At 28.8% G+C, this 14,958-nt stretch overlaps 1 protein-coding gene across 2 annotated transcripts; it reads left to right on the forward strand.

The window, feature by feature from the left end:
* The first annotated feature begins 4,378 nt into the window (after positions 1 to 4,378).
* LOC110648231 (E3 ubiquitin-protein ligase At3g02290) lies at positions 4,379 to 10,424 on the forward strand. Of its 2 annotated transcripts, XM_021802410.2 has the most exons (6): positions 4,379 to 4,610; positions 4,904 to 4,998; positions 5,203 to 5,564; positions 6,460 to 6,880; positions 7,752 to 7,861; positions 10,164 to 10,424. In XM_021802410.2, the coding sequence occupies exons 3-6, from the start codon at positions 5,445 to 5,447 to the stop codon at positions 10,188 to 10,190; spliced, it is 678 nt and encodes a 225-aa protein (XP_021658102.1). In that variant the 5' UTR covers positions 4,379 to 4,610; positions 4,904 to 4,998; positions 5,203 to 5,444; the 3' UTR covers positions 10,191 to 10,424. The 2 variants fall into 2 exon arrangements, with proteins under 2 accessions (XP_021658102.1, XP_021658096.1); XM_021802404.2 differs by lacking the exon at positions 4,904 to 4,998.
* Positions 10,425 to 14,958: the final 4,534 nt, after the last annotated feature.

Consider the following 14,958-nt stretch of genomic DNA (forward strand, 5'->3'; position numbering starts at 1 on the left):
TTAAATACAACAATTAACGTGAATTAGGGTTTTGGACATTAGTGTTTAGGGACAAAAAATGTGAAAAATTTGTAAATGATGTCTTGGACCTAATTTGAAGTGAGAAATGGTCAATGGTGACCAAATGAAGTGTGTTGGAATGGTTGGAGTTAAGGCCAAATTCGGATTGAGTATGCAGCATGACCAAGTTACCTTTGAAAGCAAAAATGAAATTTTACAAGTCCAATTGGTATGAGACCAATTGGGAATGAAAATAGACACTAAATGACATAATTTTTATTTAGGAAGCATGCCCAAAAAGTGACCAAAACCTAGTGAACAAATTGATCAAACTTGAAAAATCACAGTCTGCCCTGTACAAACTGACCAAATGAACAGTAGTCATAACTTGAGCTAGGCAGGTCAAAATGACCTGAAATTTTACCAGTGGACATTTTAGATATAGACCTAAAACTTTCATGAAGAATACAAACCTAAATTATAACATTAACCAAGTCATTTGGCCACCCAAAGTTGGTGACCTAAAACTGCCAAAACCAAAATTGCCCAGAAAATCTGGTTTAAGTCCAATTCGGCAGCTATAGTTCAAATGGCTATAACTTGAGCTACAAAACTCCAATTTGAGTGATTCAAAAAGGAGAATTTAGTTAAGACAATAGGAAACATTTTCTATTAAGGAAGTTCTGCCAAATTCTAACAGAAAGGTGACCAATGGAATAGTGCAACTTAAGACACCAAAACTAAAAATTTGCAAATTTGCCTAAAAGACTTAGAATTTGAGTGAATAACCAAAACCAACAAATTTAGTGACCAAAATGTGGTATGTGGGTGAAGTTGGAATTCTCATACCTATTAAGCCTTAGAAAGTCAACAAATTGACTTGAATAGTGTCATGAATAGTAACCCCGAAATACAAAATTTAAAGAACGTCAAGTTTAGCACATTAGAGCTAGGTATAAGTGAATGTAAATTTATTTTTGGACTAATGATGAGTTATGATACTGAAACACTGTGAAACTGTGTGTTTCAGTTGAAAATAACACCGGGAAAAAACCCGAGGAATCGAGTCAAGGCCAAAAGGTGACTCGTTTAAGGTTTGTACACAACTAACTCTTTTGTTATTTTTCAATTCCAAGATGATTTAAAATAAATTTATTGTATGATTTATAATTTTTGTTGTGTTGAGAATTTTAACTTATCGAATGAAATTGTACAATTTGAATATAAATTTTCTTATGCATTTAAGGATTTATTGCATTATTTTGAGGATTGTAAATTTTAAGTTTGATGTGTTGCCAACCTTGAGCATGAATTTATGATGATTAAATATGTTGATGATTTGTAAACACTTTGTAAATAGAAATTGCTTTGAATATGATTTGAAACCACAGTTGACATGGCAAAATTTGTTATGAATTCTCATTAGCTTGTCTAGTGAGATATCTCCTCCACTAGATGGGGCGAGTTACTTCCTCTCTAGCTTGCCAGTTGGGGAAGAATTTGAATGAGTACTCATATATACTAGCTAGTCTTTATTTCTCCCTTTTAACCTCGGTTATTAGGAGAATATGAAATGTCGTGGTGTACAACACGGCATATATTTGAATTTTGGGCCATGAGATAAACTGTGTGAATTGTTGGCAACGCCCTTTAAATTATGCATAATTTGATAAATTGTGATTGAAATGAATAAATTGTCAGTGAATCAAAATATTTTTGTATTATTTCGGAATTTAAAAGAATTTTAAATAAATAATTACTATTTTATGAAAATGACATTCAAATGAATAATTTACATAAAAGGAAATATTGATTTTTGAATGTTATGGATTTTGAAGAATTTAGAAATTTTAAATTCTTTTTAATTATGAATTGTTAAAAATAATTTGTATTAAGTTTTAAATTATTAGTTTGCGCACCAATGAGTTCACCACTCAGCGATAGCTTTGTATGCTATCGCAGATATAGAGACTAGAGGAGCAGCAGATTGAGCTGCTGAGGACAGGAGAGCTACCTGCTTGAAGTTATCGGGTATAATTTATACCATGACTATAAATATTCATTTTGATATATGTATTGCACGTAATTGTATGGACATGTAAAATCGGTCTTGAGTAGCTTGTACAAAGTTTGCATAAAGTTGTAATAAATTTTAGTTTGGATTTTCTTAAAGTAAGTTTCTAGTATGATGTATATATAAACTATTTTGTCATTAATAAAATATGATTGGTAGAATTTTATTTTAAATTGAATGAAATTCATTAATAGTATTTTGATAATTGTTGGATATTGGAAATGGTGAATTTGAATTTTGGAAGTTGATAAATGTGTTGAAATTGATTGAGATGATTGTGACTTTTGAAGAAGAAGTTGAGAAAAAATTATTGGAAGTGCTTTTTTTTTTCGGGTATTTGAAGAACTGTTTTCTCAAAATACAAACGGAACTATGGCAAAATTTTTATAAAATTTGCGGAAAAATAAAATGGACTAAAAATATTAACTAGTTTTAATTTTAATTAAATGTTTTAAATACCTATTAGAAAATGCTCACCACTTATCAAAAATAAGAAAATTGTTTTAAAATCCCTTGTAGGATACTTAATGAGTTATCGGTGGATGAAGTGCGGTAGTTCATTAGGTATTTTACGGAATCATGTTATGCCTTACAAAGGGGTAAGGTGTGACAATGAAAGATATAGAGATAGACAATGAGAGATTGTTTCTTTCATATCTCACTCTTCGTCTATCCCTCTCCTTTTTTCATGTATTATTTATATATTTTTTGTATATTATTAAAACAATAATGGCATAAATAGAATTTTATAAAATTATAAAGACTTCTTTATATATAATTATAATATTTAAGGAATAATTTATAAAATATATGAATAATTTTGTAATTAACTAAAATTTTTAAGAACCTTAAAATAATTAATTTGTACTTTAACAATTTAAATTTAAAAATTTTAAATTTAATGAAACTCATATTTAAAAAAAATAATAATTAAATTGTTAATAAAATAAAATTTCAATTACTAAATCATCAATAAAATAAAATTTCAGTGATTAAATTATTTTCATATTGAAAATAAAAATAAAAATATTTTAATAAATTTTATTAAAATTAACAGTAATTTAATAAAATTTTAATAGTAAAAATTAAGTTATAAATTTTATTAAATCTTAATGACTAAATTATAATTTATATATATTAATAATTATCTCATATTATAATTTAAAATTAAAATCTCACATTTTTAGAAACAGACTTTTATATTACTAAATTAAAAATCTATTCACAGATATACCGTAAATTTTAATATTGAATAAGTGCAATAGTTCTTTTTTTTTTTTTTTTTTTAATGAACAATTGTACAATGAGGACGCCTGGAGCAACAATGTACATGAAAGGCAACAAAAGCTCCTGCCGAACTGAACGCGGAGAGGTTCATGCTGATGTTCGAGAGAGGGAAGGGAATAAGGGAGGGAGAGATGTAGTATATGGAAGACGACAACTTTGGGTTCACAAACAGTTAATTTTAACGTTGATTTTTTTTTATGTGATAATCATATATATTTTTATGTTAATTTAAAATAATTTTATAATTTAGAAGTTAATTTAAATCAAAATTTTAATTTGATCAAAAATTTAAATTAAATAATATTTTTGATTAAAATATGAGTGATGAAATCTAAGTAGTTCAGTCTATTCCCTAATTAAAGTTTTACAAAATAATTTTTTTTTCTACTGTCAAAAATAAAAAAAATACCAATTATTGCTATGATTTCTATTCAAATTATTTTTGAACATAAATTTTTAATTATTTATATTTATATTTTTTTATGAAAAGATTATAATGTATTTACATTATGGCTTTTATTAATAAAGCTATTTCGAATTGACATTGAGGTTATATACAATACCCTGCCGACAATTTATGAGCATAGTGTTCGGCTTTGGCGTGCCTTCTAAAATACGTGGAATTACTTTTATCTTTTGTGCATATTATACCAAGATAAGCTTAGATTAAAAAAATTTAATCTTAAAATTAAGAAATTAAATTTTTTAATTTATAATTAAAATTAAAAATTTAAGAAATTTAATCCATAAATTTTAATTTTTAAACTAGATTAAATTTAAATTAAAAATTTTAAATTAATTTAAATAAAAAATAAAATAAGTTAAAATTTTCTCAACATTTTGGCAATGTGCAACACTGGACAGCATAAGATTCTTTTTTTTTTTAATATATTTTTTCCTTGACTAATAAAAGATTCTATTTTTCGCAATTTGTTTCATATATTTTAAAATAATACCAACTATTTAAAATTTTTAATATTATAGTAAGTTTATTCATTTAAATAAATTTATTTTAAAATAAAGTTGAAAGTGGATTGATTCCATCACCCACCACTAAAGGGAGAGAGACGGCAGCTTTTGTTTTGCGAATTCATCGGCTTCCTCGCCGAAACATAAAATCCGATTTTCGAATCCATCGCTCTCTCTATCTCGCTCCCCAATTCTCGGCTTATCTCGGGTTCTCCCAGTTAACAAAATTGTCCATCGATCACTTCCCTCTCTCTCCCCTACTTCTCTCAGCTCGCTCCAGGTACTTTCCCTGTCTGTTTTGTCAATTTTATAGCTCGGAGACCTGGTATTCTGAATGATCCGTGCATATTCCTGGTTTGATCTTTTTATTTTCTTGTGTACTTTTCTTGGATTTGGTTTTGCGATATAATTGTAATGCCTAGTTTTTATGGAATTGCGTGGTTGAAGTGTTTCATTGGTTGGTGTTTTCTCATTGGTTAATTGTAGTAATTTTTGTTTTTTCAAATTAAGTTTTTTATTGTCATAAATCTTGCTTTATACTAAAGGAAAGAACCCTTTTCCCATTTTTTGAAGGGAAACATTGATAAGGAATAAAATTGCGACTTCCATAGAGAAAGGAGGACAATTGTGGCCAAACAGTCCGTATTCTGTTAACAAGATCATATTAAGTATTACTATCTGCCATATTAGCCAGTCTGACGTTTAATCTTACGAAATTCTTTATTTCTTATGCTGTTACAGCTTGAATTGATCAATAATAGTGATTCAATTTTTTTGTGATGGTTTATTTGAAGATCACATTATTAATGATTTATATGACACCAATATGCTTTGGTGATAACTATTTAGTTGGATGACATTTCTTTTTGTAGGTGATCATAATTGTACAACCAAATAGAAAAGAGGGATTTCGCACTAAAAACGGGAGAGAGAGGGTACTGGTTCGCAGAGGCAATTGAACTTCTGCGAGCTTATAGTCTTCTCTTGTTCTCCATTTATTTGTTCGAGACAATACATCTTGATGCCAATACACTGCGGCATTGAGTTTTGTTGGTGAGATTGGAGAATTCTTTTGGAGGGCATTCTGTGAAAGAAAGGGATTGGAGCTGGCACTATGGGTTCTGTTTGCTGTTGTTTGCATGTTGAGGATTTTGAGGATTATATGAATCCTAACAGTTCTGTATATAGAAATTGCATGTGTCTCAGTTGCTTTGTACAGAATTTTCTTCATGTGGTATGTTTTATTATTCTTCCTATCACCTCCCAAATAAAAAGTCATCTAAATTTTTCTAATGATGTCTTATGCTTGTAATATTACTGGTTTATATTACCCTCGACTAAGAATGTGATTGAAACCATCAAGAATATATTTTTGTATGCATGCAGGGGTGACCATTTATTCAACACCTGTTTAATTGTTTGCGGTAACATGATATGAAATACAATGTGCCTGAAGGTATATCTGCTGAATGTTACAATAGGACATTGCCTTCTTTTGTTTGTTCTTTGGCCTAATGAAGATCAGGAAGAAAAATGTATGAGATTTGTTAAAGAAGGGGAATGTTACAGCTTTAGAGGATGTTTGATTGCATTGTTCTATGTGATCTACTTGGTTCTAGCTCATTGAGCTGGGCCTGGAATAGAAATGCCTGTTTTTTCTTTTTAGCAGGTAATATAGTCTTTGCTGGATTTGAGGCCTGGACACCTCTGTTTTGCTTTGGCGTTTTCCATGGTAGTAGTGCAGTGCATGGTAAACGTTTTTGCAGCAAATGAAGGGGCATTTGATAGCTTATCCTAATTCCAGAGCATCCATCAGCTTCCCGTAGTCTTCATGTGTGGCTGAATTATATTTTATATAATGGTCCAAGTCAATTGTAGAGTATTAATTTTGTGAAGAATCAATAGTTAATTCTTTTGCTTTACATGGTTAGAAAAAGATAGTTATGCGGAATTACTGGGTTGATTTGTGTGGACTTTGAACTTGTGTACATATTTAACTGTGAGACGTTCTTTTCCCCCCTCTTTATTTATTTATTTACTTTATTTATTTATTTATTTTATAATGTTCACGCTGATGGAGTTCCAACCATTATCTATCTTTTTCATTTTGGTTTTTTCTTTATTTGTAGTATTCCTCATTATTTGGAAGAGGGGAAGTGCATTCTGTCCCCTCATCCATTCAGGGGACAGCTTCTATGACTTCTGCATCACTTGACAACTCTCTCTCTGACATGTACCGATCTCCTCCAAGGCCCTTACCTTATGATGCCGATCCCAGATATTTTCGCTTGCAGCGTGATGGTCTGGTTTCAAGACGTGAGAAGGGCTCAAGTCATTCACATGAGGAATCAGAACCGTTAAGAAGTGAAAATGATGCCGATTCTGATTCCTTGAGCACAGCAGACAAATGGTCTGCATCTGCTTGTGAAGAAGGATCCAAAGAACAGCGTGCTAGATCCTCACTGAAGTTTTCATCAGCGAAAACTGTTGGGATTGGATACATTTATTCATCCTCAGAAGATGAGGATGTCTGTCCAACCTGCCTTGAAGGTAAAGTTTGTAATCTAGCTACAACTGGCCTTGCAGCCACCATGCCATCCCATGTGTTGTCCTCCCCCTTTCCCTCGCCGCCCAAACCCCCCCCCCACCTCCCAAACTGACAACACACATGGCTACTCACCCTGGGTACTTAATGAGATAGAATTTTGGATAACTATGATTCTCCCTGAGGATGTCTACCATTGTAATTAGCTCTAAGTTAACCTGCCACCATATTTTTAGTAAAAAGAAGATGCACTGAACCTCTCACCAATAAAGTTTAGCCAGTTATTAGCAATGTCTGCCAATTCATTCAAAACCAAAACTCAGGTCATTCATTAGCGTGAATTGAAACAAAAACTTTCAAAGTTATGATCATGGCAAAGTTATGCTCCACCAAAATGATCTTAAACTTCAGACACTGAAAAATTTTCCTATCCTTGTTCCCATGCATATGAGAAAAGGCAAAGTTTGTGCAGTTTTCTAATAAGTTGAACATGAAAGGCAGATGAATGAGGAGCTAGGTTCCTGATAATTTTTATGTTTCTCCTCTAATCTAGTTCTGATAATTTTTATGTTTCTCCTCTAATCTAGTTATCTTCCCTCCCAATAATCGAGGGCAGTCTTATTATTAAAAAAAAAAGGGATCCAATAAAAACATACAACATTGGTAATTTAGAAGCAGCTTCAATAAAAAGCACAACCTTGGCCGTGATAGGAAAATTAAGAAGTCAACCTTGAAATCTAGTGTTGTACTCTTTGGGGGTGTAATGCTTGTTGATATCAATTGTTGAAATATGTTAAGAAATTTGCTTTCACAGATTGGAGAGAGTGAATTTTAGGTTGTCACTGTTTGAAACTCTCCTTTCCATTGCATGTGCAGAATATACACCAGAGAACCCCAAAATAGTGACTAAATGCTCCCACCATTTCCACCTTGGTTGTATTTATGAATGGATGGAAAGAAGTGACAGCTGCCCAGTCTGTGGCAAGGTAACTCTGGCTTTATCTTTTGTAAGCTTGCTTGTTCAGTTTTAAGTTTCATCTAGCGCATACACATAATTAGTGTAAAGTCCAAGAACTTTTAATGATGTTTCATTCTATCCTGCCTAAAACTAATTGTACCGATATTCTTCTCATTTTTCATTTTGTTTAGAATCCTATTTTTGTATTTCTTCCAATTTTCTAATCATGTTAGTTAGTATGTAGTCCTTAAGTTTGAATCACAAGCATTTGTATTTTTGGGGTTCCAATGTACAAACAGACATTGGTCAATCCAACTTAAAAAAAGAGGGGTCAATTGACCCCTCTTTTTGTTAAACTATTTCATATCAATAAATATAATATTTTTTTTTTTAAATTGACCCCTATTCCCCTCATAAATTTAATTATTGAACCCTCTTTTTGACAAACATAAAAATAAATTGTTCATTTGTACGACTTGCTTGAATGTAGTAGCTCTTTTTTTCACATGAAAATATTGGTTAGATTGACTTAATTTTATTCTACTAAATTTTTAGATATTAAAGTCTGAATACTTGAAAATCAATTTGAAAATTTTATTTTTGATATGCAAATTTTTTATATGTTGACCCTAGAAAATTTTTTTTTCTAGATCCGCCACTGGAAATGGTGATACTGATTTCTTTATGAACATAAATGCGTATGCCTTGCTTAATAAGCTATGGACTCCACATATTTTAACGGAGTGCATCTTTGATTGCTTCAGCTTATGTGCACAGTTTAATATCATTTTCATTTATTCTCAACTCGTCTATAACTCAAAACTAAATTTCTTAACTTCAACTAATGGGATCACTTACAAAATTATTTCGTGCCATTTCCTGTATGTGGAGCTAAATAAGTCTTGTTGTTAAATTTGGATGACGTGTCCAGTTCAAATGATCAACTTGGAGTTTTTCAGGTACTATAGGAGTTGACTCCATACATCATAGTTCTCTGTTATCTGTTATATTTTCAATTTCAAATTCCTTACTTCACTCTTTATTGCATGTAAAATTTGGGGGTATGAATTTCTCTCTGCTCCCCTTTTGGGGTATAGAGGAAATGTTGTGTTGTGGTTGAGGTTTATGGAAGACAATGTTTTTCTGTATCTGGTTTGTTGGTGAAACATTCTGAAAGTTTGTTGACTGTTCGTTTTGCACAATGAAGACATCCACATGCACAAGCACAAACATTTTCTGATTAGGCATTGTGTTCACTAGTACACAAAAAAGAAAATTGATGATTTCCTTTATGGGTGCATCATTATGATTTGCAGTTTTATTAGAGATTAGTCACGGAAAAAATAATTTCTTGTGCTACAATTTTGTGATACTGTGCTTTAATTTTGTATACTTAAATCATTTTTGTGAGAAATTTGCTTCGTTTGGGGTTGTGTTATGCATCACTTTAATTGCATCTGAAGACTTTTGGCGTAGTACATGGAGTAAATCCATGTGGAAAATATAGAGGACCTGCAAGGTCTGCCCCTCATTGATATGAAGAAGTTCTAATTTTCCATTAGAAAGATCTTCATTTTGGCAGGCCAATCCGTACTGAGGGCAGCTGGACATTTGTTGATATATTATGGAGTTAGATTGGGTGTATGTTAATTTGTGTCCACTGGAGTCTGGACCTTTCTTGTTACACAGATGTTATAAATAATATATACTGTATTTAACTAGTACCTTTTGGTATTTTCACACCTATGCAGGTGACCAAGTTGCATCTTGTTGGTGTTGTGTTAATATTGTTGTTCTTTTCATGCACATAGATAGTAATAAGTTAGTAACACCATGTGGGTAGTGTGTGTGTGTGTGTATATATATATATTAGTCAAAATGGTAATAAATTGATAACAGATGAAAACCAGAGTATCTTAATGATACCAGGAAAACAAAAATTTCGCAGCCATCAATATGAAAAGGTGCAAAGCCAAGTGCTATGCTTTTTAACTTTTTCCTTTATTTTATATCTATTATCAAATTCTCTTGTTATGTCTGCTGGGGTAATGCACTTTAATGTCACAATAACTATCTTATTAGCAAATTTTAATGAGATTTCATTCGGCTTTCTTCCAATTATAAGTTTAAATATCATAGTTGCTTACACATTGTCACATTTGATGTTCAAATGTCACGATCATAGTTGTGTTTCCATTTCATTTTCTTCATTTGGATCCAAAGTTTTTTATGCTCTTTTAGCATGAAAATTAATGGTAATGAAGCCAGAAATCATGTTTTGGCTAAAACTTGCTACTGATTGAAGTATTTCTTTTGGTTGGCACTCGCAGGTAATGGTATTCGATGAAACGACTTGAACTTAGCTTATAGGTTTGTGTTGTGGATGAAACCAGCAAGAACAGGGAGAAGAAAGAAAGGCAAAAGGAGACATTTAGAGTTTCTTTGTGAATATTGTAGGTTAAAGTGCTTGTTATCTGTGGTAAATATTAAATTGTTCTGATAACAATCATTCAAAAAATACGGTTTCTTCAAAATGCCCTTCAAAATTTTTCATCCATATGAATGGAAATCTGCTTATAGTTTCAGGAAAATATGACTTGAGGCTCATGTCTTGAGCATTGTTATGCTTTCTACTTCTATTTTTCAGTCTTGAGCTCTGGTTTATTTTACCTGGTTCTTCTTTGATTAATTAAAGCTAGAACTTGGCACGGCAGACCTGACCTCATCGCGGAAAAGGCCTTTTTGGGCATCACACGAGAAGAATTACTTATAGCTAACCAATGATGTTAACCATACCTCACTTGCCTTAGCTGAGTTATATGAATATCTTTCCCTTGGACACTTCGTGTATCATAATTATTCCTTAGAAAACAAATAAAGAAAAGCTATCATTACCAAAGAAAAAATGTAGTTGTTCCAGATCCATATATTAATTGAAAGTGGCCCGTTCTACGAAGGCCCTGCCCAAAGCTTCCTTCTAAACTAAGTCATGCTCGATAGCAAGAAGTGCTAGTTACCTCTTGTTCCATCAATTCCTTCTCTTGATAGCGTGAATTACTTAGCTAAGTTAATTCATGCTAGCGTCAGGATGTGTGCGGATTACAAGAATCTCAATAAGGCTACAATGAAAGATGATTTTCCATTGTCTCAAATAGACGTATTAGGATGTGTGTAGATTACAAGAATCTCAATAAGGCTACACCGAAGGATGAATTCCATTATCTCACATAGACGTATTAGTAGATTGTGTGGCCTGCCAAGCCATGTACAGGATTCTATCTGCTTGCAAATTATTAAGAAAACCATATAGGTCTCAACTCTCAACTGATCTCTTCCTTATTTTGTTGCTTCTTTCTAGAAAAGAAAAATCACAAAATCTATAGAACTCCCATGATGGGTGGAAAACCTTTAAAAGTAGACAAAATTAAGATTGTTCTTTCACTTCCCCTTTTGCCTTGTTCTTTCAAATAACCAAGAAAAATAATAATTATATAAAAAACCAAAGGACAAAAGAAAACAAAAGTCAGAGAGAAAAATCTTTTCCATGCAGCATTTCAGCTCAAAAAAATGAATTTAGTAATTGACAGGTCTTTAGATGAAAGGTCAATGGTGAATAATACTACAGACATTGATGGGGCTTGCTGCTCTGTAACCTGAAATTTGTCAACCGGAAGAAAAATGATGCTTACCGCACATATTTTTGTCTCACATGTAGAGTGTGCAAACGGAAAATTCAGTTTCAAATCGAATGAACTGATAAAATCAAAAATAAAAAATTTTAAAAATAAACCAAATTGATTAATAAGAAAAAATCAAATCGAATCAAACTGATAAATATCGATTCGATTTGATTTTAAATTGATCAAACTGAAATTTATAAATTGAGCATTTGATTTCCAATTAGTTTCGGTTCGATTTTAAACTGATCAAACCTAAATCTTATGATTCGATTTGGTTTTCTTTGATTTCCTTGATATATATATATATTTCGGTTCAGTTCGATTTTTTTTATTTTTTATTAAAATAACTGAACCAAACTGATTAACCGAAATTATCAAAATTATAAACTAAACTGAACCAATTGAGTTTTAAAACTAAATCGATTGAACTAAATTGACTAGATTCGATTTGATTTTTCAGTTAAAACCGAAAATTGCTCTCCCCTACTCACATGTTATCTATCAACAATTAATATTATACTTGTCTTTTTAAATTAAAGACCCTAATTGATATTAATGAAATGTTTAAACCTGATTACTATACTGTGGATCCACTAATAATTGATCAAAGTAAACCTTTTATTTTATCATTAATTTTTTTTTAAATTTTAATTTCTCTTGCTAACTTAGCTTTGCTATCATATGCATAGAAGAAACTCAAAAACTCAAGTGATAGCAGACCTCATTATAGTTCAACTTATCAGTTTTCAACTGTCAGAAAAATGCTTAATTTGCTTTCCAGGAATTGCCTACTTGAATTAACTATTCTAAATGAATGCCCTGCAAAACTAAAAGTAGATATGCCTGATGCTCATCTTGATGATTGTCATCCCTCTTAGAAATTTTAGTTTTTAATTTTCTAGGAATTCTTCAGATCTGAATGATTTCCTTTCAATTTATTGGATGGTGAACAAGTCAGGATATTTAGTTTAGCCAAGATAAAGTTAAGTATTAGCATTTGTCTTTACAGAAAAATATTGCAAATAGTTGCTTCATTATCAGAGGAGCACAGTAAGACAACAATGAAAAAGAACAAAATTGGTGAGAATTGCGCATAAACTAAAAATAAAGAAAGAATTTACAGGAATAAAATTACCTGAAAGAATCCAAGCTGTTAACTCTTCTGAAGGGCTACCGAACTCATTTTCATTGCCAGTGAGAAATAGTGAGAAATGGGATTTGCTTCATAGGATAAAGGTGCAGTTTCGATGTCTGTTTGATGTTGACCGTTTATTTATTTCTTCACCAACCTCAGGTTCCAGACATCTTATTTCAAAGAATTAACAAGAAGGCTCAGCTAACTAATATTGGAATCGTATTTTAAAATTATAAAATTAAATTTAAATTTTAATCGAAATTATTTATAAAAAATATTAATAAATTAATGCCTTTAAAAGGCCAAATCCTAAAAAAAAAAAATTAAAATAATGTCCAATTTTTTCTCAGTACTTTTCAATAAAGTTAAATTTAGTTTATTTTTTACTTTTGAGCCAAATTAGCCTTGAAGTTTTCATTAAAGCTCAAAATAGTCCAATTATAAAATAGTGAGATACACGCAATAAATTAAATAAATATTTAATAAATTTTTATTTTTAATAATAAAATATTATTTTAAAAATAATTAATTGAAATTAAAAATAAAAAATGCTAATTTTATACTCTCATATAATTAAGTAAATTTATAAAATTAAAATTGAAATTGAAAACCAAATTTGTTATATTTACAAATAATTAAATTAAAAAGTATAAAAAATATTATATTTATATTTTAATATAACTAATTAAAATTCAAAAAATTATAATAAGTGTTAACTAACTAAAATTAAAAATATAAAAAAATATTGTTTTCATATAATTACTTAAAAATAAATAATAAATAATAGTTTCATACTTTCATATAATTAATTCAAAATAAAAATAAAAATTAAAAAAATTAAAATTAATTATAATTAACTAAAATAAAATATAAAAATATAATTTTTATATTTTCATATAATTAACTAAAATTAGAAAAATAAAATAATTGTAATTATAATTAATTAACATTATAAATATAAAAAACTCTATTTTATATTTTATATAATTATTTAAATTAAAATTAAAATTAAAATTCATTACAAATTAAAAATATAAATTAAAATAAAAGAAAAAAAAAACAGCTTCTCACGCGTGTCGAAAAGGTTGTGGATTTCATGCACAACAATTTTGGAGCAATTTGAGCTTTAATGAAAACTTCATTGCTAAATTAACTCAAAAGTAAAAAATGAGTTAAATTAAAATTTTTTGAAAAATATAGAGAAAAAATTAGACATTATTTCAAAAAAATTTCAAACAGTCAAATTTTTAATTTTATTAATTTAATCTTTAAATTTTTACATTAATTTTTATTTTAACAATTAATTTAATTAAATTTTCAATATTTTTTTAATTTATTAATATTAGTCAATAATTTTTAGTTTCTTATATCAATTTTAATGATGATTTTAAATAGATAAAAATATCATTCTACTAAATTAAATAAAATATTATTATAATTCATTTTTTCCTCTAGAATTAATTTTTCCATCTTTATATACTCACATATACTTATTTTATAAATATTTACCATTTTGAAAATTTTTTTTAAGCTTATTGTTTTGAAAATTATAATTAGATTTCTTTCAGTTATATTATTTACACTTATTTTAAGTTTAAATTAATGAGTTTTTCACATTTATTAGGCCTTAAATTTGGAATAACATAGCAAGAGTGATGTGAATTAAAAGTATAAATAGAGAAAAAAAATTTTAAAATTAAGATAATAATATTAGATATATTATTTAATTATTAAATATTTTTTATAAATATTAAATTTTCTGAAATTAATGAAAATATTAAAAATTATTAAACAAATTAATAAAATTAAAAAGATTGGCTAAAATTGATAATAAGAAGAAAGATTTAAATTATTTTTATCAATCTATAAATTCAATTATTTTAATTAAATTTATTATTAAAATTAAAAAAAAATATGAAAGGTTTGGAATCAAATTGTTAAAAAGTTTAACTAAAATTGAAATTTTTGAAGGTTAGATTTTTTTAAATCATTTAATCTCTTTAAAAGGAATAATAAAATGTTTTTCTAGTGGATGTAAATATATACCTATTAAAATTTATTTAATGCACTATTTGTATAGAAAGCTACAATTTATAGTTCATTAAATATAATTTATATGAATTATACATTATATGAGAATAAATTTAATAATTATTAAATTAAATATTTATATTAAAATTTATATAAAATTAATTAAAATACGTATATATATATATATATGTATATATATATATATATATATATATATATAACCTCATATGAATTTAAACTTTTTTTGTAATTACATTTTACATCAATTTAATATAATTT

This window comes from Hevea brasiliensis, chromosome 9 (assembly GCF_030052815.1).
Source record: "Hevea brasiliensis isolate MT/VB/25A 57/8 chromosome 9, ASM3005281v1, whole genome shotgun sequence".
In the NCBI taxonomy this organism is placed as follows: domain Eukaryota; kingdom Viridiplantae; phylum Streptophyta; class Magnoliopsida; order Malpighiales; family Euphorbiaceae; genus Hevea; species Hevea brasiliensis.